Here is a 22,878-nt window from a genome sequence, read left to right as displayed (position 1 = left end):
CGTCTTTCACAATGCGCTGGAAACTTAAGCACTCCTCCGGTGAGGGAAACTCCTAGTGCACTGTTATTTCGCCGTAACATTTTGATTTTTCCTGGGGTTTGTGTGTGAGTGTGTTGCATTTTGATTTTACCACTGGTGCAGCGAGATCAGTGTCACCAGAGTGATACATGGGAACAGTCCGTTCATGTAGTTCGTTCACGTTACTTCTTAAAGTGCACTAAACCGAAAAGCAGAACACGAATATAACAGACACCGCTACGGGACAAAGCAAGAATATTCATCTGTTAATGTTTCCGTGCGCTGAATGGTGGATTGACGGTAATGGTGATCGGATCTTTGTCTTAATTGCATTTTCTTACGCGAACCTCCTCTTCCGTAATCGTACGGAAGAGCAGCTTGAAGCCAACATCTGATATCTGTTGGCTTCAAGCGACCACAGTGTTCTTCGGCCGAACTCCTTAACAGCTTGAATCGTGTCTTAATTGTGTCTGTCTTCAACACTGCAGTCTGCGCGGATGGCCAACGCCACAGACCCCTACGCGTCGCTCATCACTAATCCGGACGAGCGAAACGCAACTTTCGTCGAGCTCTTCGTGAAGGCGATGACGATCGCTCACGGTCTGCGCATTCGAAGTCCACCGACGCGGGCGCAGTCCGTCATCTCTCAACTGGAAGCACGCCACGAGGTGGCGTACTCGTCGGCGACGTCGTCCATGGTGGTGCCGACGCTTTATCGGCGCGCTCCGCACCTCTACGTGACGGGGGTACCGTCCCACTTCAACTATGCCACCGTCGGAGCAGTGCTGGCCACGCGAATTGTAGACATCGTTGGACCGGCTCTTGCGATGGAAACGGTAGGCTACTCGGTTTTCTCGTATTCCATTATTTCATGGGTCAACGAGTGCACTTATTTGCAGTTACACTCATTTCTCGAGCGCGCTCTGTGTGGACACATTAGTTCCTCGTGTTGTGCGTGTGCAGTGCACGTATAGAGTGTATTGGACGTTGCGGTATATACTTCTTTGTACTGTCTCATCGTCACCTGCCATCTGCCTCTTCCTTTCACCGTCTCTCCCCTTTCTGTTAATACTGGCGAGGAGGTAGCAGGCTTATGGACCCATTCTTCCGGTCTACTTCTGCTTTATTTTCAATAAAGGCGCAATAAAGATAAACATAACTTAAGACTAAATAATTACTTCGTTACGGTGCCAGAGATGCTACTATTACCGTGAGTTTTGCAGTCTTTTCTGGCTTCATAATAGAGAGCTAGAACACACGCAATGACGACAGATTGGGTGGCGGCACCGTCTTGAAGTTCGCGCACCAGGTCGCCCGTGACGTCATAAATATTGACACTCTGCTCAGGTCTCGTTAACTGTTTATCGTAAAAGATGGATTAAATCGTTTCAAGAACGTTTACCTGCACCTCATCGGTCCAAATACGAGAAAGCACATTGAAATCCATGACGTTTCACTGACGTCATGACTTTCCCGTTTCAGCGCGAAGTTTAAAAAAAAAAAACATGCAAGTCCGGCCTGAATCTTTTTCCTTCAAGTAATCAAGCTTTTACTGCGAAAGGAACGAAAATAGAGCTTCAAAAGAAAAGTTTGTCATTCTAATGGCAAATTCCATTGGGAGAACAGGAACAGGGCGCCGCGCAGTGCGGAGTCGGGTGACAGCGCAGTGAGAGCAGGGACACTCGACCCGCCACTGGAATACGGCGTGCATTCGGAGAGCAGGTGGGTTGGGGACGTGTGAGGAGAAATGTACCATATGACTAAAGCAATCGACGTCCCACTATTCTCTGCAGGAGAGCGGCAAAACAAACGCGATCGTCTTGTAATTTGTCGGGCGTAACGCTGCCACCGTTTGCGACCACGTAGTACATACTTTTGTGCAGCGCCGACGCATCCCACAATGTTTCGGCCTGCGAAGATCATCTGAAACTGCAACTTGAATCTGAAGTTGAGCGCTCCAGCAGCTTTCGCTGCTGTCACCGTCGAGCGTGTCAAGCACTTCAGCAAGGCGAAGTCCGCTGTCCCCCGCGCATCCAACGAGAAGCAAGGTGGACTAGAAATGCCAGGATCTGTTGCTAAATCGCTGCGAAGCTCGCTCGTATCACCGACGTCAAAAACAGCGGTGCCAAAACACCAACTACGCTTGCCTGCCGCCATTGCCGCCGCGCGCGCCGGCTGAAGCAAAATAAAAAGAAATGAGGAGGATATGACGGTTAAAGTCACGTGACTTCCTCCATACTCCGCTTTTCAGGCGAGAGCAGTCCGGACTGCTCCCGACTGCTCTCGGCGCAGCGAAACTGCTCTTGTTCTACCACTGGATGACGGCTCTCCCACTCCTGTTCGATCACTGAACCACGTCGCCTCTGGAACGAGCACTTTCAGCGTGCTTTTGAGTGCTCCTGTTCTCCCAATGGAATTCGCCATAAACTTATTCAATGCTGCTCTTTAGTGTCCCATTAAAACCTACGTTCTCTGTGCTTAGAAACGGAAGCTTTTAGATGCCGCCCTCTTGGGCTAATAACGCTGTAGTTTTCTGTCTTTAACAACTACATGTACGTTACTACAGTCGATTTGCAAGCATGAAAATATTTGTATAAATGCGTTCAGCATCTCATGACCATGTTACGTGACTTCACTTCTCCTAAAACTTGGAAACTGTCTGTGTAACAGCCCAAGATGGCGGCGCCCATGAATCGAATATAAAACCGTCTATAGCCAAATGGCTATGACGGTGCGCTGGTGAGCTCGAGGTTGCCGGTTCGATCCCGACGGCCACATTACGATGGACGCGGAATGCGAAAAAAAAAAAAAACGCCCGTGTACCGCGCATTGGGTTCACTACTACGCGTGCCTCATAATCGTATCGATGTCCCTGCACTAAAAACCCCTGAATTGAAATAAATTAATGCTCCCCGTCGTTTCGGTGGCGCCCTCTCGCAGGGGCAAGGAACAAGCCCGCACAGCCCGCACGCCGAAGTCTGGTGGACGCGAGCGGCGTGGCGCCAGTACAACGCCAGCGCCCTCTGCTTGCAGCGGCTGCACGGACGTCTCGGGCTGCGATACCGCACGAGCGGCGGCGGTAGCGGTGGCGAGATCCAACGTCGCGACATGTTCCTCCGCGCCCAGGGCCTCCGGCTCGCCTACGACGCCCTGGTGGCCAGTTTAGGCCCCGTGGTGTCCAACCGATACCTCCGGGCGCTGTGGCACGAGGCGCAGGTGGTGTTCTTCGCCAGGTTCTGCCTGCTCTACTGCGACGCCGACCAGCGGCTCCAGGCCGCGTTGTCATCGCGCGCCAAGTGTCTCATGCCACTGCACAACATGCCCGAGTTCGGAGCCGTGTTCGACTGCGTGTCGCGGGAGGAGTTCGTGACCGAGCAGTGCGTTGCGTGATGCGGTGTTCCGCGAGAGTACGCCGCCGGTGGCTCCACCTGCTGGACTTGCTCGGGACGTCTCGACGAGGATTCGCGTGCGGCAGAGTCGAATGTTACACGTATCTGCTTCAATAACAATAATGTAAGGGGTGTTCTTTTCTCTCTTGGGAGGGTAAACGGAACTGCGAGGACATTAAGAGTTATCGTCGCGCCTCTACTAGCTACTACGTACAATGGCGCCAATACTGCGGATAAGCGGATAGGGTCTTTGCTGCACACCTTGACTGCTTAGGGCACCTCGACGAGGGCTTGTATGAGGTATTTGAAGGTATGCCAGCTTCGAAGGTTGGTAAGGTGGTGTGTGTAGTTTTTTTTTTTTTTGGAAGTCGAAATGTGGGACAGTACCGCCGAGGTTTATGCGTTCTATAAAGACCGTAACTGTTTCGAGCATCCACGTTGCGCCTCGATTAAAAATTTTCGATGGAAATGCCGACCACGTATTTCCTCAACCCTCCCGCTGTTACGCAGCTCGTGTCTGTAAAGCTGCAGTGATATCTGTGTCGCACCTGCCACTGCCTCATAGATCGATGCTTTCTAAATACGTTAGGCTTGAATGAACTTTGTCGTCTTACGTGCGTCATACAGTGACGGCATCCATAAACATAGAGATGTTTATCTTTGTTATTTTTTATTAAGCATAATCTTGAGTCTTCTGCTTGACGTGCTAAGTGTGTGTTCGTGGGATGGATGGATGCTACGAGCGTCCCCTTCGAAACGGGGTGTTCAGTAGCGCCACCAAGCTATTTTTCTTATTTTGCCGAATGTCCTAGCTTTTCTTCCTTTTTTTACATTTTTTACAGCCTAAAATTGTCAACATCAAACTTTCAGAACCAGTACTGGAAACTTTGTTCTTGTACGCCTCCGTTATTTGTGGTCTGCTTTTCTCCAACCAAACCCCCACCCGCCTTTTACGAATCTCCGTTGCGGACACGTTTACTTTCCCCCTGCTGTCCCTGAACCCAAGGGCTTTAAGGAGGCCAGCGGAGCCTGAACTGACAGCCGGGTAGATATCGTGTTTAACGCGAGTAGCGCCACCTGGTCTTGCTTAGGACATTTCGACAGGGACTCGTGCGCGGTGGCAGGGCCGTATGTATCTCGGACGTCTTTTAAAATGAATAGTAAGCGAGTAACTTTAGAATCGAATACGAATATTTGGGAAACATTACCTTTGAATCGGATGTGTTCTCATTTCTAAACAAAGTCAAATAGTTTAAATAGAGTCCATTTGCTAAAAGTAAAAAAAAAAAAAAAACGAAGGCATCAGTTTTATTTACATTAAATGGTTTAATGGTTAATTTCATTAAATGGTACCAAGGAAACGCGTGCCGCGCTGCCGTGAAACCATTTCATGGGATTTACAATTAAATTCGGCAAAAAAAAAAAAGAGCTTGGCGACTCCAGGGATGAACCTGTTTCCTGTTTGGCAAGTAATTAGCGAAGTTTTTTTTTTTTTAGAATTGTGAACATGCGGCGCTGGAGCTTGGTCTCCCCGTCCCGACGTGGGTGCGGCCCGCGGCTTCGTCGCCTCCCTGAGAGGGGGCAACAGAGCTTCTCAGGACCTCCATTAAAGTTCTTTGTCTGTCTGTCTATCTGGCTCTTAAGTCAAGGTTTTATACAAATCACGCCACTGTTCCGAATATTCGCTCAGACTTCGCTTCGAACCAAGAAACTGATATTCGCACAAGAATTGGTCTTCACATATATCAGTATTACCCACAAAAATCCTACAATTTCACTGCTTTCGTACTAGCACTCGTCTTTCTAAGCCACAGAAACATGAATTTGCCAAGACAAGTCGAAATGCGGGACAGTATAGCCGAGGTTTATGCTTTCCATAAAAAGCGCAACTTTTTCGAGCATTACTTGCCAAACAGGAAACAGCTTCATCCCTGGAGTCACCAAGCTCTTCCTTACTTTGCCGAATTTAATGAAAAATCCCATGAAAGTATTCGATTCGAAAGTTTCACTATTCAAAGACCCCCCCCCAGAAACAGTTGAACGAGGCGACACTCACGCTTACAATTCATTTTAGAAAGACGTCCGAGTTACATACGGCTCTGCCACCGCGCGCGATTCCCTGTCGAAATTTCCCGAGAAAGACCAGGTGGCGCTACTCGCGTTAAACACGATATCTACCCGGCTGTCAGTTAAGGCTCCACTGGCCTCCTTGAAGCCCTTGAGTTCCGGGACAGCAGGGGGAAAGTAAACGTGTCCGCAACAGAGATTCGCACAAGCTTCGTCTTCACATATATCAATATTACCCACAGAAATCCTACAATTTCACTGCTTTCGTACTAGCACTCGTCTTTCTAAGCCACAGAAACATGAATTTGCCAAGACAAGTCGAAATGCGGGACAGTATAGCCGAGGTTTATGCTTTCCATAAAAAGCGCAACTTTTTCGAGCATTACTTGCCAAACAGGAAACAGCTTCATCCCTGGAGTCACCAAGCTCTTCCTTACTTTGCCGAATTTAATGAAATATTTCATGAAAGTATTCGATTCGAAAGTTTCACTATTCAAAGACCCCCCAGAAACAGTTGAACGAGGCGACACTCACGCTTACAATTCATTTTAGAAAGACGTCCGAGTTACATACGGCTCTGCCACCGCGCGCGATTCCCTGTCGAAATTTCCCGAGAAAGACCAGGTGGCGCTACTCGCGTTAAACACGATATCTACCCGGCTGTCAGTTAAGGCTCCACTGGCCTCCTTGAAGCCCTTGAGTTCCGGGACAGCAGGGGGAAAGTAAACGTGTCCGCAACAGAGATTCGCACAAGCTTCGTCTTCACATATATCAATATAACCCACAAAAATCCTATAATTTCACTGCTTTCGTACTAGCACTTGTCTTTCTAAGCCACATGAAACATGCATTTGCCAAGACAAGCATATACAGAACGAAACGAATGTAGTGAACACATGTCCATGTACCAAGCGGCAGCATAAAGTATACATTGCGATCTCACTAAACGCTTTTGTGGTTCAGTCTGTATAGCAGTCTAGGCAACACAGACGATTCACATGTATTGCACCCGGCTATGGCATAATTCACGCCATTATAGACAGATAGAAATTGTTCTTTGAACCAGATACGTCAACTTGGGCGCCTGAGACTCTGTTACTGCGCCTATGTCTTCCAGCATCATCAGTCACCGTAGTAACTTTACAAATTACAATAATAATAACAAAAACCAATATTACAATTCGCAATCACACACACAAAAAAGCAAAACAGGGCAGGTACAAAACACAACCCGCACGACCATTCTTCTGCAGGAGAAGTCACATAGCCGTTTCAAAAAACATGTGCGACGCTAATGTTCGGGATAAATACACTCGTCGCGGACAAGGAATCTCGTCCAAGTTCATCCTCGCAGTTTGGTTAGCTACGAGCACAGTAAAGCGACCTTCGTGGCTTTGACATAACCTTGCGAAGAGGCACGCTTCTTTTGATTCGTACACAGAGTATACCTTTGTCAAGGTGTTGCCTTTACACCGTCAGGCTACACCGTCAGGCCGTCACACGGTGTATCCTCGTCAGGCCTGACGGTGTATCCTGACGGCTACACCGTCAGGCTACACCGTCAGGCCAGACATTGCTCGGCGACGAAGTCCTCCCTGGACCCGCAATCAAAGACGGTCCCGAACTCCGGCATGTTATGCAGCGGCAGGAGACAATTGGCACGCGAAGACAGCACGGGTTTGGGACTCTGATGGTCGGCGTCGCACGAGAGCAGGCAGAATCGAGCGAAGAATATGGCCTGCGCCTCGGGCCACAGGTTCCGGAACTCCTTGCTGGCGGAGGCGATGCCGAAGCTCTCCACCAGGGCGTCGTAGGCGAGCCGCAGGCCCTGGGCTCGGAGCACCATGTCGCGGCGTTTGACCGCCGCTGTGCTCCCGCCATTCGCTTTGTGCCGCAGACCGAGACGGCCGTGCAGCCGCTCCAGGCACTGGGCTGTGACGTTGTACTGTCGCATGGCCGCTCGTGTCCACCAGACGTCCTGGACCGGGCGGCCGGGACCTTTCTGCGAAGACATTGTTACACTTCAACTTGGAAAGATGCCTCGTTGGTGATCTGTTCGGGCTTTCTGTATAGTTGCATCTGGCACGGCTGTGGGCAGCATGGGTAGCATCGTGTAATGTATAAGAAGAGACACGTATACCGCCGGTGTGTCAAACGAAAGTGTATACGCCAAAAGCAAGAAGAACAGGGGGATCCGAGGGGCTCGACTTCAATTACAACCATATTGTCACGTTGTTGTGACGGTGAAGAGCCACAGTGGCACAACGCAAGTCACGAAGCTAAACGTTTGTTGGGCGAACCTGTGCCAAGCAAAACAGGTAGCGCTCAGTACAATGATACAGTGGCGAGCACACTCGCCGATCGTCGAAATCTAATCTGCGAATCAAGCGCGTCGGCTTTTATACATGTCTCGTCGAAGGTTTCAGATGGTTTCAGCGTAATTGCTGGCGCTTGCATCAGAAAGTACAACACTACTCACGTCGCGCATACAATCTGTTTACACAAGGTCCGGTGAGAGCATTAACAACAGATAGAATCAGCGTTATAACTTTCGAGTAACTTCCAAATCACGCAGGCGCGTCTTGCGCTGAGCGATAAGCTTAAGCTGTTAGCGGGTGAAATGCACTTCCCGGAAAATGGATAAACAAGCACACGTGTCAATACGCGGAAACCGGGCCATGAAGCCAGAGAAACAAAGCATATATAGGAGGAATTGCATCGGCTATCTTTCTTTCCACTTTCGTTTCCATTTTTCTTACAATTTCTTCATCTCAATTTAAACTCAATAATTTACCCTATCATTGGTCTAGTTTCATTTTATTTTCTCTATACGACTGTAACGAAGATTTACGCGAATAAATTTTACACAGTTGACCTTTTTTTTAAATAAAACACGGAGTGAAAAATGAAAGTTTTGTTAAAAAGCACAGTTTTTGGGCAGCTTGTGTACACGAATAGCCGAACGATTGATATAGTGTGCTATAGTAAGTTTAGTCTTGATGCTCTTGCACTCACATCTGTATAAACGAAACACAGCTGAAACCTGTCACATAGGCACATCATGGTTATCTGTTCAAACAACAGAATTTGTCCCGCTATACCGTTGACGCGCTGTGCTCCTAAATAGACCATCTGTATAGACCTTTTCACAAACCGACGTTTTAGCAGCGCCATTTGCCGACGCGGGCGACGTCTAGCGTCAGAACATGTTATGCCACCATTTTGGACTGTGCGCCTTGCGAGAGCAGGCCGGCCGCACTTCGGTTGTGTGATCTTCGCCGCGCATTATTTCGATTGTTTTCTTCCGTTTCGCTTGTCTTGTGCGGCTTGACTTGTTACATGTTTCACGTGCTCGCGTGAGCGCTCAGTGTGGTGTGCCATGGCAACAGCAAGCCCAGCCATTGGATGTGGTGTTTCGTCGTCGGTAGCGGCGGCAGCCGCGTCTGCTTCGTCGAGACCTGGCGTGCTAATCAGCGGTATATTTCATTGTTATTTCTGGACACATGTGACCGTATCGTCGATTGAATCTGATCACCATTAGGTTTCGCGGTTGAGGGTTGCCTCATTTAGCGAAAGCAGGCGCGTACGTAGCTGTCGGGCAATGCTTAGAACCAGGCGCCGGCGGCCTGACGACGCGTGTCAGTGGTTGGTAGATATGCGGTGGTTACTCCATACGCTTCCGACGCAACTGAACAGCTCAATCATGCAAAATTTATTGGATCTGGTGTGGTGCAGTGTGCTTATAACCAAATGTCTAAGCATAAACGTGGCGATCGAGCAGCGCGGTACCTGCAGCGAACCGACGCGCGACAGTGATCACAGATGCCAGCGCAACTGATACAGCCCAGGTGCTAGATTTTTATTTTTAGTATTTAGTAGTTATTTATTTATACATACTGTCAATCCCAATAGGGATTATAACATGACTTGTTATAAAGATATATTTGTTTACCTATTTTTTACGTTTGTTTACCTGGAATGGCTTTTCTTTCGAATGTCTGAATTTGGAACAAGCTTCGCTCACGGTGAACCTTAACGTAGATCGTGCGCGAAGTTTGTATTGAAGATATCGCGTACGGAAAGAATTGTTCATGTGCGCTATCTCTGAAGCGAAATAAGCCAATAATATTGCAGCGTTAGGGCCATCTCTGCTCTTTCTCTAGTTTCTGTGCAATGTTCATAATAAAGTAATGTAGAGTCTTGACAATTGTCGAATAAATACATATGCGTATGACTGCAAACTACTACTGACCGTGAGTGAAAAGTGCTTAGTCGTCAGCGAAGCGGTCACTGCACGCACGTAAGTATTTCACTTGATCGACTGTGCGAATAATTTTTTTTTCGTTGCTGTTATTCTTGAAAGTATGATGCTATTGTCCGCGCGTACCCATGCGAATACCATTTTTTACGTTCTAACTTGCGCGGGCTCATTTAGCGTGTTTCTACGCCATGCACAGTTAGCGCATTACGGTTCCCGAACTCTAGCACTGGCGCTAGGCCGCGCTGATGAGGTTGACACGTTCGTTTTTGCATTCTCTTGCTGCCCAAGCACATAGACAACGCTCAAAGATGGGTGAGCTCGATGCAGCACCACACTGTTGAAGTTATTAATTTTATGGGCAGGGCCGCGCAGGGTGCGTGTGAACGCAGAGACAATGTTTTGGTGGACACAGGGTCTGCATACATCTTCCATAGGACACGATTTTTCCAGATCGTTGCGAAGTGTATTTACCGACTAGTTCTCTCGCAGAGTGCTTCAATTTGTGTTATACCGGTGTCACACGGCCATTTTGATAGCGATCGAGACCGATCTGGATCAGAATGTTCGACCGCGATTGGCTCCCTTCCGCAGATTGAGCCAAGAAGCCAATCGTGACCAAGAAAATCGACCCATATCGGCCTCGATCACGATCAAACGTGCGCCGTGTGGCCCCCGTATTAGGCAGTGGAACGAAGTCGTGTTTGAAAGAATAACAAATGTAGCCTCTGCCACTACATACGAGAAAATATTGCATCGAAGAGCTGACAATTCTCGCAACCGATTGGGAAATGTGCCGAAAAAGTTTTACCAAAATGCGTTATTTTACTGATGTGTGCATTTGTTCACATTAGACTGAAATGCCAAGTCCTCAGGTGATGCAGGAAACCGGCGAAACGTGAACATATCACATCGGCAGTGGTCTCGCGGAGTGCTGTGTTGTGGACACACTTAGTCCCCCAAATCGTTATTTTCCGCTGGTTGTTTGTGCACCCATAAACTGCACAGTGCTGGTCTGTAGCCTTTTGATGAGTATATATGCCATTATTTACGAGCGTAAGTAATTCGTGACAAAAATAAACGGAAACATCGAAGGAAAGCTACCACTCCGCAATGCAAGCGCAAGGCAAGCTCACAGTCCAGACCAAACAGGCAACACTGACACATACTCTCCACGCCAGACCGTCGGAAGCACGCCCTCGTGAAAACGTCTATATGTACCAAATGCAGCTAGACAGGTCATTTAACACTTAGAGCAAACAACGGGTATACGGTCTATGCTATAGCGAAAAATAAATTTCATTTCGTCGCACATTTTCTAAAGGAATCTATTGATCTTGTGCTAATCTCAGAATTAATTTTAAGTGGACATGCTTTGCAAGCTCAATGGTTCTAATTCGCAAATTGCAAATATGTTCCATAAACTGATAAGTGAGAAACTTAATCAGTAAAATTGTTCATTATTCAATTACGCAACAATACTTAACGTGCAAGTATTCCAGCTATAGGACTACTAGAATTGTGACACATGCCACAGGTGATTAAAAGTCCTGCTATAGCAAAAAAATTATGCAAGTCCAACTGACATATTGGAATCCATTTTACGCGAAGCTTTCGTGAAGCGTTAGTTCAAAGCTGTAAAGCTAAGTAAGATGCACTCTATTAATAGTCTTTATTGTCATACTGTGCAACGTGTAATCTCATGCAAGGTTTACGCACCGCACATGTCACAACTTTTATTGTCACGCAACGTTCATTCGTTTACGCACTACCACGTTCACAAGCTTTGCTGCCACAACGCAGCTATGCTACCACAAGGCAGCAGGAGTCATAGCAAGAATAAGGACTTAAACTCTGATAACTGCGCAAACATTCACTGTCGTTCACTGTGGTTACATCGCGGATGCCGCTCGTCTCAAAGCTCATTCGCTGGAAGCAAGAAAAAAATTACTAGGGGTCCCTTATGCTACAACTAAGGCGACTTGAAGGCGAAAGCCCGCGCCCCGCTAACTCAATGACACGATGACCACTTTTTCTTGCTGAGTCATCATCACTCTGAAACCACAATTGACAGTTATTTTTGCAAGCCATCATGTTTTCTTGCAAGTCACCCTTCCCGATTAACCAAGCTCGTACCGTGACTCTTATCCTAAGAGGGCCAATTTCGTGTCGACGACGCTGTTTCGAAACGGCCTCGAAGCGGAGACCTCACCATGAGACATATAAGACTTTCGCCTTAATATTCTGCGAATTCGGTCCTGTGTACCTGCTGCCGTCGTGTGAACTGAGCAGGAACTGAAGCGTAGAGTTTCCTACAACAAAAAAAAAAAAATGCTAGAGGAAATTCCGGCGCTGGTTTCTAAAGGACCGGCAAGCATGGTCGTTCAGTCAGCATGGTAATGATGGTCAGCACATGAATATACTTGAACTTTGTTTTGGTGCGTTCAAACGTCTTTGCGACTGTGCAATAGGTTACTCCCGAAACAAGGCGGCCACGCCGTAATTCCGGATTCTAGAATTCCTTCCGGCGCTTGCACTAGTACACACAAGCGTCCCCGCCGTGGTGGCGTAGTGGCATAGGCGTTGCTCTGCTAAGCCTAAGGGGCGCGGGTTCAAATCACCAGCTGCTGCGCCCGCATTTCGACAGGGCGAAATGCAAAAAGAACTGCCGGTGTACCGTGCATTGGGTGCACGTAAAGAACCCCAGGTGGTCGAAAATAATCCGCAGTCCCTCATAATCACATCCTGGTTGTGCCACGTAACACTAATAAACTTGAACAAAAGCATGTCCTCCGAGATCAGCTAGGAAGCCGTCTGCTGGTAGCGCGATTTCGAAGGCACCTATGATTGATCATTTTCAACAAAAAATTGCGTTTAAATCAAACAATTGGTAATTTTAACCCGTATGTGTTTAGAAAACTACGAGTTCCTCTAAATTTAGACAAATAAAGCGCAATAAGTAACGCCATAAGAACGTGGCGCATGCCCGAAGATTAGACTAATCTATGTATTCACCAGCATTCTCATCACGGAGGAGGGAGCGTGACGTCAGACAGCTAGCCTCGGCAAGCCGACCTCCTCTGACACCGCCCCACCCTCAATTCCGAGCCCATCTGCGCGTCGGATCTTGGGGAGCGGGCTCACCAAGGTTGCCGGACTTTCCGAAGCATTGTTTAGCTTGTGGTGTGGTAGCTCAAAGTGATGCCCACGTCACGACTAGCCCTCGCCACCCGCTCTACTCTCTCCATCCACCGTGCTCTATAAGCGCGCTCGGAGACTAGAAATTACCGCTCGCCTATCGCGTGGTAAGGGCCTATTTCCCATGAGCTTTTCATTTGTATATATATTTTTGTAACTAGGCTTCAATATTGCGACCTGACACCTTTTGTTACTAGTCTGTTTCCTTCCTCCATGATTCTGGTGGCCAGCTGAAAGATTCGATCCACCACCAGAATTCCCTCCGGTAATTAACAAAAAAAGTCTACGGGAAGCGACTGGGACTCGCACCGTTTCCTTGGCCGCCGTCAAAGCCGGTCCGACAGCCTCCGAGATGCGCGTAGCCATAAGTGCCCCGACGGTGGCGTAGTTGAAGTACGGCGGCACGTCAACCGCGTAGAAGTGCGGGACACGCTGGTACAACGTCGGCACCACGACGGACGACGTCTCCTCAGAGTAGGCCAGCTCGTCGAGTTGTTCCAGCTTGGAGACGATGAACTCCTGCTGCGTCGGCGGGTTTCGCACGAGCCTGCCGTGCACAAACGCCATGGCCTGGACGAAGAGCTCGACAAAAGTGGCGTTGCGCTGCTCGAAATCGGCGGTGAGCGGCGCGGCGTCGGTCGCTCTGGCTGTCCGCGCTGACTTCGGCTGCAACGTTATGGACATATTCAAAGTCCTCTAGAGGCTATTGAAATGAGTGCCTTCTTGTTTTCCAACGTTTAACGATCACTTAAGGTATGCATTAGAGAACAAAGCCGGATAGCTAGATGATATTCGTACAGTCACCGACACAGCCGGCGGGGAAGTCCGAACGGCCCGACAAGGAACGCCACAAGGGGGAGTTGCGGAGGCAAGCAGAGGAGTGGGGGAATGGACGTTTAATCAAACATGGGGTGGGATTCTGGAAAACTGTGACATTCAGCCACATCTTCAAAAGTTCGCCATCTTGCAAGCTCCGATTGGCCCACGGGGTTGCAACGGCCTCCCCGATTGGGTCTCAAAAACGCCAACATGAAGGAAATCGGCACAACGGCAGAGTTTGATACTGTCCAGAATTCGACCCCTAGAAGTGCCGCTTCAAGTATAGAAGGGAAAGGGGGGGGGGGGGGGTGATTCATGTATAGTAGCCACCGATATAGTGAAGATGACAAGGAAGAAGTGACGTGACGCAGAGCATACGCAAAAAAAAAGCAAACTCATCATGAAGGTTCCAGCAGAAACGTTCAACGCAAATTCTCGGTTCTTGTCACACCCACCGCTGTGCCGCAGTGCATACATGGTGTTCTGCTGCTAACCGCAAGGTCGCGGGCTCGATTCCTAGCCGCATTTCGATCGAGTCAAAATGCAAAAAAAAAAAAAAAAAAACGCTCGTATACACTTTCATTTAGGAAGTGTACGTTAAAGAACCCCTAGGCGGTCAAGATTTAACCCGGCGCCCTACTACGGCAGGTCTCTCATAGCTCCTGCAGTGTTGTCTGATTACATTGAAACCCGTTAATCCAATCAATCAATCGGGTCTCATCCCTGCCTCGCCCCGTCTTAGCTAGAGATAAGGCACACTGACGTAAGAGGACGTCACATGGTGTTACAGAAGCTGGCCGTGAGAAGCGCTACACGACTGAAACACCGAAACAGAAACTTATGAAAAGCCCGCTACGCAACAATATTCTAGTTGAAGTTATGAGGAGTTGGGCCGGCCACGTAATGCGAGGGGGCAACCAATTAATACTTTATTAGACTAATAGAATGAAAGTGCAAAGGCGATCACGAAGTACGTTTTGGTACAAAGGTACTTTTTGTGCTCAAGAGGGTTCCGACGCGAATTCAGGGCGCAGGCTCCTTTCCCTAGCGTATCACCCCTGAGGGAAGCCGAATGCCAGGCCGGAGCGCGCTTGTGCCCATTTGAACCAGTGGGTGCCCGGCGGCATTGGGAATCGAATCCACAACCTCCCGCATCCGAGGTGGACACTCTGCCACGCAGTCCATAGTGTTTCCACCTAATCTTCCATAGCGTTCCACTCGTTCTCGCTAAATTTAAAGGGCCCCTGAAACGATTTTGACGATTTTGTACAAACGTACTGAGTCGTTAAGGTAGGTCCTTCTGATCATTAAGTGACGCCTTTTAGCCCTACGCGTAAAGCGTGTAATTTATTATAAGGTTTTAAAATGTGCATCGCTAGTGATTGCAGCGGCGCCGCTCCTGGGTGTTTTAAACCGCCCTTCCCATTGAGATAGCCCAATTGACATCAGTTGGGCGAGCGATCCGATTGGCCACCCAGGTTGCGTCATCGATAATTTTAAAATTAATTAAATTATGGGGTTTTACGTGCCAAAACCACTATCTGATTATGAGGCACGCCGTAGTGAGGGACTACGGATCAATTTTGGTGCACCTGGGGTTCTTTAACGTGCACCTAAATCTAAATACACGGGTGTTTTCTGCATTTCGCACTTATTGAAATGCGGCCGCCACGGCCGGGATTCGATCCCGTGACCTCGTCGAATCCAGACCACGGCGGCCAACTTTATGGCGGCAAATTTTCGTAATAGTTTCAATGTTGGTTAATATGCTGTCTTAATATAAGATGCTTTACTTCAATTGTGGCGCTAATGTTTTAGTGTAGCCGTAGCCTACACGTCTACAAAATTTGTCCGAAGCGTTTCAGGGACCCTTTAATGGTGCTTTATACATCGCATAAAAATTGCGAAAAGGCGAGTATACAACAAATATTTTCAAAGCACATAAATAACGTACACACTTGAACATTTCGGGACACTTCGCCCCAGAAATATTACCCATTTCGTTTAAATATAAATCATCTGCCAAGTTTGGTCCTCCCACGGATACCAAGAAATGTTTGATGAGTTTCATATAACGTCTTTAAACGGACCGAAAACAAGGTTTTAGCCATTTTCATTTAACCCCTAATTAACACATATACAAAATTTACCTGCATATATTGCCCCTAACAATCTCCACAGTTTCTCAAGGCACAAACTTCGCGAGTGACCTAGTTTTTTTTTCTTCCTGAATACCATGAGAACTGGCCTGTAAAGCTTTCGAGCACTTCTACTCGCATTAAAAGCGAGGCTGTAAACGAAATTTAATCTAATTGATTTGCTATATGGTTAAAACATTGTTCACTCACAGCCATGTCCTCAGAGACGACAGCGAGGTCCACCTTCTGAATTCTCTTCTCGGCGACTCGGGGCATAACTTTGGCCAGCCACGTGAAAACGGTGGTCTTTGAGGCGGCCTCCCTCAGGTACTCGAACATGGTCACGAGCACTTCCTTGCTTCCGCGTAGCTCCAGGATCCTGGCCAGGAGCCTTGGCCACGAGAATGACACGGGCTTTCGCGCCAACGCGAGGCAGAACTGTGCAGTCTCTACGGGGTTCATCGGCAGCCGGTTCCTCGACAGTTCCATGGACAGGATCTCGGCATCCAGATGCGAGGCCAAGTACATCGCGGCGGTCTCGACGCCGCCGTCTGACGCAGTGACTTCGTGGAAGGCAACCCGGAAGCCATCGGCTCCCGAAGCCAGGCCGACGTCAAACAAGTGGGACCTGTTTTGGAGCGTCGGTAAACGAGCACTGATGATGACCGTTTACAACTTCTCACTTTTTCTGAGCATTTCTTTCTTACTTTTTTTTTTGCCTACAAGATCCCAAGATCATTTGCGCTGTTAGCCGTTTCTCGTGCAGGTATAAATTATGTCGCAAATACTACAGCTAATCTCCGGAGTACACTTCCTAGTGACATGACTTGATCATCACCCATTCAGTACTTTTCTAATTCATTGCGTCCAGTATTTCCTTTAGAACTTTAATTTCATATAAAAAGCAGAGACAATTAACGCAGTCTTGCACATGCACATTCTAAAGAAACAATATGGTGTATATGCATTACCAGTGTTTGATCGTTCGTTTTTATGTTTTGACATATATGCAATTTTCTTATGCATCCCTCGTTCTCTCTGTTCAGCTATATTCTGTAACATAGGGGTCCTTGCCACGACTCATTTTGAGTTCTGAGGTCCCTACTGTACAATTCTGATGTATTTTATTCTGTTTGGTAACGAATAAGACTGTTCTATTTGCCTTAAGTGAGTCTTGGACCTCGATAACCTGCAATAAAAAATCCCAAGTGCACAGCGCTTTAAATAGCTTTAGCATTTCCACAAATAACTTCTGGTTTAATTTCTCAGGGGGCGTAAGTGTCGTGACGTGACACAGAAGTGCGCACGTGAGATGCTGAGCGCGAGATCGTGGGATCGAGTCCCGGCCGGGGCGGCCGCATATCGATGGAGGCGAAATGCAAAAACGCCCGTGTGCTTGCGTTGTAGTGCAAGTTAAAGAACCCCAGGTGGTAAAAATTAATCCGGAGCCCTCCATTACGGCGTGCCTCATAAGCACAACTGGTGTTGGCACGTACAACCCCAGAAAGAAGACGAAGAAGCGGGACATCACACTGAGGTTTCGACATTTCGACACGTGGAAGGTCTCGATAGATCGCCAAAGCGAGTGCCGAAACGTCGCGAAGTGCTGATGTCACGTGACTGCCTTCTGCGACATGACGTCCCGACACACGCACACGCACACACACACACACACACACACACACACACACACACACACACACACACACACACACACACACACACACACACACACACACACACACACGGCTCGTCCATGGTTACGACGGGGGTTTCAGGCGACCGAGAACGAGCTAAATTTAGCGCCTTTCTGTCTCAGGTCAACAACACGCTGGACCTGTTATATCCCGAATCCGCGAGGACTTCGTCAACCGCCGAGACCCATTCGGTCGCGTTGACGCCGGGAACGAGGTCGTCCAGAATCTCGTCCAGGGTCTTGGTGACGTCGTGTTGGCCGGCATTTCCAGCGCAGCGGCGTTCGAGATGGCCGTGCACGCTTTCGTCGATCGCCAGTATCTTGGACAGCTCGCCGGCATCGTAGTTCACGATTCGCAGGGTGGCCTCCAGGTTCCATTGCTCGCCGGTGGTCGTGAGCTTCCGGAGGAGCGACTGTCCGCACGAGAGACGCAGGAGGACGTGCGTGTCCTCGCTGAGCAGCTGGATGGCCACGACCGTGTGGAAGCCGAGCAGCAGCGACGTACGCACCAGTAACGCGACGAGATCGCGGTAGACGCGACATCCACGGATCGGGGCCCAGTTCAGCTGCTTACGAGCGGACTCGAGCGTCCCTTTGAACGACCGTTCGTCGCGCGCGTCGGCCGTGTAGCGGTGACACTTCTGGTAGACGCGGCGCATCAAACGCAGATCTGTCGGATCGTCTGCGAGGGAGCGGTTTTGGTAGCGAAAAAGAAAGAGGAAAATGGCAACCGCGTAAAGAAGGGATTTATAAAAATGGTCGACAAAAAAGAAAAAAAAAACAAATAATGAGCCATTCCACTCTGTAAAGGTGAATGACCGGTGAAGCTGTTTAGCACAGGACACAGAGTTGACACAGAATTTTGATCAAAGGTACGAACACATTTTGTTGTCTTGAGCGGCGGTCATCGCGTCGAAAGACGCGCGCGCGCACGTACACACGCACATTTATTCTTGCTCGGTGAGTCTTGATCGACGAATACACACACACAGACATTTATTCTCGATCACCGCCGCCAATCACATTCTCGTCTTTGTTCGCGTCGTCGCTCTTCGTAGGCGCGTTGCCCCTCGGGAGTGCGCACTACACGCGGCCTCCCCATTACGATGAGAGAAGTGGAATTCAAAATGGAGAACGGCAGCTTGTCTTTATGTTTTTATTTATATACACGCGCGACAGGACCGCCCGCCGGCGGAGAGGATAAACGCGTTACGTCTCGACGTTGCCGTCGCCCCGGGATAGCGGCAGGAAACAAGGCATGCAAGCGGTTGGAACGACGAGAAAGAGAGGGCGGTGTGAGTTTTTGATCGTGCACACGAAAAATGCACTGAATCCTAGCCATAAACAGCTTCGCTGTGGAAACAGGCAGACTCAACGCCAGTTGACATCTACGTGAAGCGAAGCATTCTTTTGTGAATGGCTCATGAAAAATGTGTGTGTGTGTGTGGGGGGGGGGGGAGAGAGGGGTAGACTGATGTGTCACACGTCGTGTGAAAGAAGCCCGCGATTATACACAATATTGCCGCGCGACTGGCCGCTCGAGGCATTTTTGCGTGTATTCGCGGGCTTCTTTCACGCTCGAAAAACTATATTTATGTAGCACATGCTGACCAACAGAAAGTTGTATCGGGAGTTTTTCATGTTGCTCTACAATTTTCTTACTGACGCTTTTCATATAATTTGATAAACATTTGAGAAGTTCATTGAATTAATTAGGACTAATTATGTAATTAGGCGCAATTCAATAAATAATCTGAGTATCTCCAAGCGATGGCAAGCAACATTACCTTGGTTCTGTTCAGCTACGTGGCATTTGCATATTTTAAATCTTGGTGCATGATAGTTGGGACACCCTGTATATATACATATATCAGTGAAGTGTTGAATCACAGGATCCGGGCGTGAAATAGTTCAAGGAACAGAACCACGTACGAAAAAAATTCAGAGCCCTTCCACTACAGTGAAGATGGAAGCCAACGAAGCTGTGACTATGGTGGTTCTGCTATAGTGAATATTGCTATAGTGAATTCATATATTATCATTATTGACTATACTGAGCATATTCGGCATGTTCGTCGAAAGCCAAGGACACTGACGTCTTGTTTTCGCCCGGCGCGATGACCAAGTAGTGCATTTGCAGCGCCAAGTCCGCCCCATCGTCATAGACTACCGTATGAGCCACAGCGTTCATGGCCGCGACACACTGCACGGCATCATCAGGATCCTGACGTCAGGATCCTGGAAGATGTGGTTAAACGAGCGTCTGTCCCATAGCGAGTCTAAAGGGCAACCGCTGATAACAGCCTAGCGCGATCTCTACGTCACGGGTCAAAGGGTCACAACGATTGGTGGGACGTGCCGCCGCCGATTATCGCGACACTTGTGAAAGAAGCATCGGTGGTGGCAAGGGGTATAACAATGGGCCATCCATCATCCGTTTTCACACCTACGCTAATGCCAGTAGCGCACCCAGGATCTCTGCCAGGGGGGGGGGGGGGGGGGAGGAGCAAGCACTTTGCATAATATGCAATTTCCTTGCTTTAGCCAGAGGTATCCAACAGCAAATAAAATCCCTAATAATTGCAATAATGACACCAAGGATGATGATGTTTCTTCAGCGTTTTACTCACAGTAATTTAAGGTCGAGTGAATGAAAAATACAAGACAGTGATAGAGTGTTTTTGTTAGTCAGGAAAATTCGACCTCAAGCCACCTTCTAAATTGTAATGACAATGCGAACAGAGCGCGGAAGGTACACGTTGGACTGGTGGGGCTGGACGCGTGGGTGGGGCGAGTTAACTCGGCCTCGAAGGGTGGGGGGGGGGGGGGTTACAACACTCGAACCACCTCCCCGTCCGTGCGCCACTGGCTAATGCACAACTGGCGGGAAACCGCCACGCGCATGGAGCCAAACCAAATGCTCATGGTGATAGTTTTTTTCTACACGCGGACACGATCCTGGGGAACCTTTCCCTTAACAGCTTCGCTCTAAGAACATAACGCTACTTTACTGACGTTTCGGCCGCGGGATCGGCCGAAACGACAGTAAAGTAGCAGTTATTTTTTTTCCTCCGTTCTTCTGTTCTTTGAACTACGTATATGTATGTACATGTACATTAGTTTGGGAAGGCTTCCCACACTTCACACACATACATTTTTTGGCCGGTTTTACACTCTGATAATGCTAGGGTGTTATTACGTGCCTACCATCTGCGTCCTCCCTGCGCCAGAGGTGATTGTTGATCTTGACGAGCGTCGTCGCGATGCTGTCGGCGCGAAAGCTGCCGCCGTCGTCCTGACCGTGCACGATCCACGAGCTGCACACGTAGCCGTAGAAATCGCTGCACGCGTCCCTGCTGGTGTTGAGGAGGCCGGACAGGTAGTCGCGCGCGGCGACGCACTGGGGCGTCACGCAGGCCAGCGGGGACGGAACTCGTGTGCCGTACAGCAGCGCGATCACGGCGCCCAACAGCACGGAGCCGACGAGGGCGATGGAGCAGATGACGCCGCCGTACATCAAGCGTTCCTGCTTGGAGTCCAGCTCCGTGACGAAGGTCACGTTGAGAGCTGCGAGTCACACCCCACATCATCATCAACCACTGCATATCCACTGCAGGACGGAGGCCTCTCCCTGCGATCTCCAATTATCCCTGTCTTGCGCTAGCCGATTACAACTTGCGCCTGCAAATTTCCTAACCTGCACCTTGTTTTCTGCAGTCCTCGACTGCACCTCCCTTCTCTTGGCACCCATTCTGTAACTCTAATGGTCCGCTGGTTATCCATCCTGCGCATTACGTGGCCTGCCCAGCTCCACTTTTTTCTCTTAATGTAATTAGAGTATCAGCTATCCCCGTTTGATCAAGTTAAAGACCGCACAAAGAGCGATGGAACGAAAAATGGTAGGCCTAAGATTAAGAGACAGGAAAAGAGCGGTGTGGACGCCACATCAATTTCTGACTAATACACGCCTGGGGAGGTATTCTGTAGGAGTCCACGTAGTGGACATGTCCATTTCGTCTGCTGTTGAAGTTCTGATTGGCTGGGCTGGGGTGCGCTTCAGCGGGAGCCAGGCGCCACAGCCAATCAGCACTTCAGCGGCAGACGAAATGCACTTGTCCACTAGGTGGACTCTTACAGAATACCTCCCGTGATCGCGTTCTAAGTTCCACTAAGTAATAGGGACTTTGTTTTTGCAAACACGTTCTTCAGTTTGTTATTGGATATGTGCAACGTACACTTAAAGGGACTGACAACCGATGTGTATGAGCCCAGTTTTTTTATGACGCAACGAAAAGCTCACCCTCTATAGTGTTGACACCTACACCGGCTACTTCCCAAAGAGCGTGGATATTCTGTAAACAGAATATTTTGATCTGAGCAGCCTCTAAAAAATAAAAAAAAAATAAGAGTCAATCCTGCAGCAACGCTGAGAAGTGATAGCGATGCCGATAGCTCACCTCGCAAATTGTGAAAGCCGCCCATCGTCCTGCTTTCACTGGAGCGAGTGCAACTGTGATTAACCACCTATATTGTCACCTTTCCAACCACTTTTAAAGGTAAATAGGCTGGTACAATTAGTTTGCGTTGTTCTACGGACCTTCTTTTATAGTTGCACTGCGTTTTTTCCCAAGTACACGCCTACGACATGGCTGGCTGGGCCCCCGGCGTCGTTATTCTGTCGATAGACGAGCAAGCCAACTCATCGCAAACGAAGGCGAAGTCAGCGCCACTTTCCTGCTCACTACAAACGAAGGCTTATCTGCACTTTGTAAGTTAGAAAAAACTTGCAATAGAAAGAATGTTACTGCATTTCAATATTAATAAAAGACCAGGAACCGCGTACTCAAGTAGAAGGTCACGTGGTGGACCTCATAAGTATGTTCATGTTTTTGCCGCGTGGGGCGCCAAAGGTCGTTTTTCGCAACTTTTAGTGAAGAATGAAAAATATAAATTCACGTTTAATGAGAAAAACAGCACCCGTTCTAGCCAATACGATAGACGATCTTTCCATCAGCAGGGTTATCTCAGTTCATGTTCTGAGTGGTTGTCTGTCCCTTTAAGAATTATTCGGGCTGTTCCGGTAAATTACACAACACCGAAACAGCCATTCTTACCGCGGGAGGGCGCTTGGTGAGCAAAAAAAGTGCGACGACGCTCAAGGCGACGACGCTGACGCCGCCTTGAAATTCCCGCACCAGTACGCACTGAGGTCATGAATTCTGACCCGTCTGTTCGCGCCCAGTTAACTTTTATGGGCAAACAATGGGCTACATTGTATTCTAAAAAAATCCCAAA

At 48.7% G+C, this 22,878-nt stretch overlaps 1 protein-coding gene across 1 annotated transcript; it reads right to left on the bottom strand.

The window, feature by feature from the left end:
• Positions 1-5,458: 5,458 nt before the first annotated feature.
• On the bottom strand, positions 5,459-21,451 carry LOC119463805 (uncharacterized). The gene is made up of 5 exons (XM_037724629.2): positions 20,791-21,451; positions 17,725-18,265; positions 16,098-16,515; positions 13,240-13,596; positions 5,459-7,476 (listed from the first exon to the last, which is right to left on the bottom strand). The coding sequence occupies exons 1-5, from the start codon at positions 21,098-21,100 to the stop codon at positions 7,036-7,038; spliced, it is 2,067 nt and encodes a 688-aa protein (XP_037580557.2). The 5' UTR covers positions 21,101-21,451; the 3' UTR covers positions 5,459-7,035.
• Between the last annotated feature and the right edge of the window lie 1,427 nt (positions 21,452-22,878).

This window comes from Dermacentor silvarum, chromosome 9 (genome assembly GCF_013339745.2).
Source record: "Dermacentor silvarum isolate Dsil-2018 chromosome 9, BIME_Dsil_1.4, whole genome shotgun sequence".
NCBI lineage: Eukaryota > Metazoa > Arthropoda > Arachnida > Ixodida > Ixodidae > Dermacentor > Dermacentor silvarum.
This window is presented reverse-complemented; position numbering and strand designations above follow the sequence as displayed.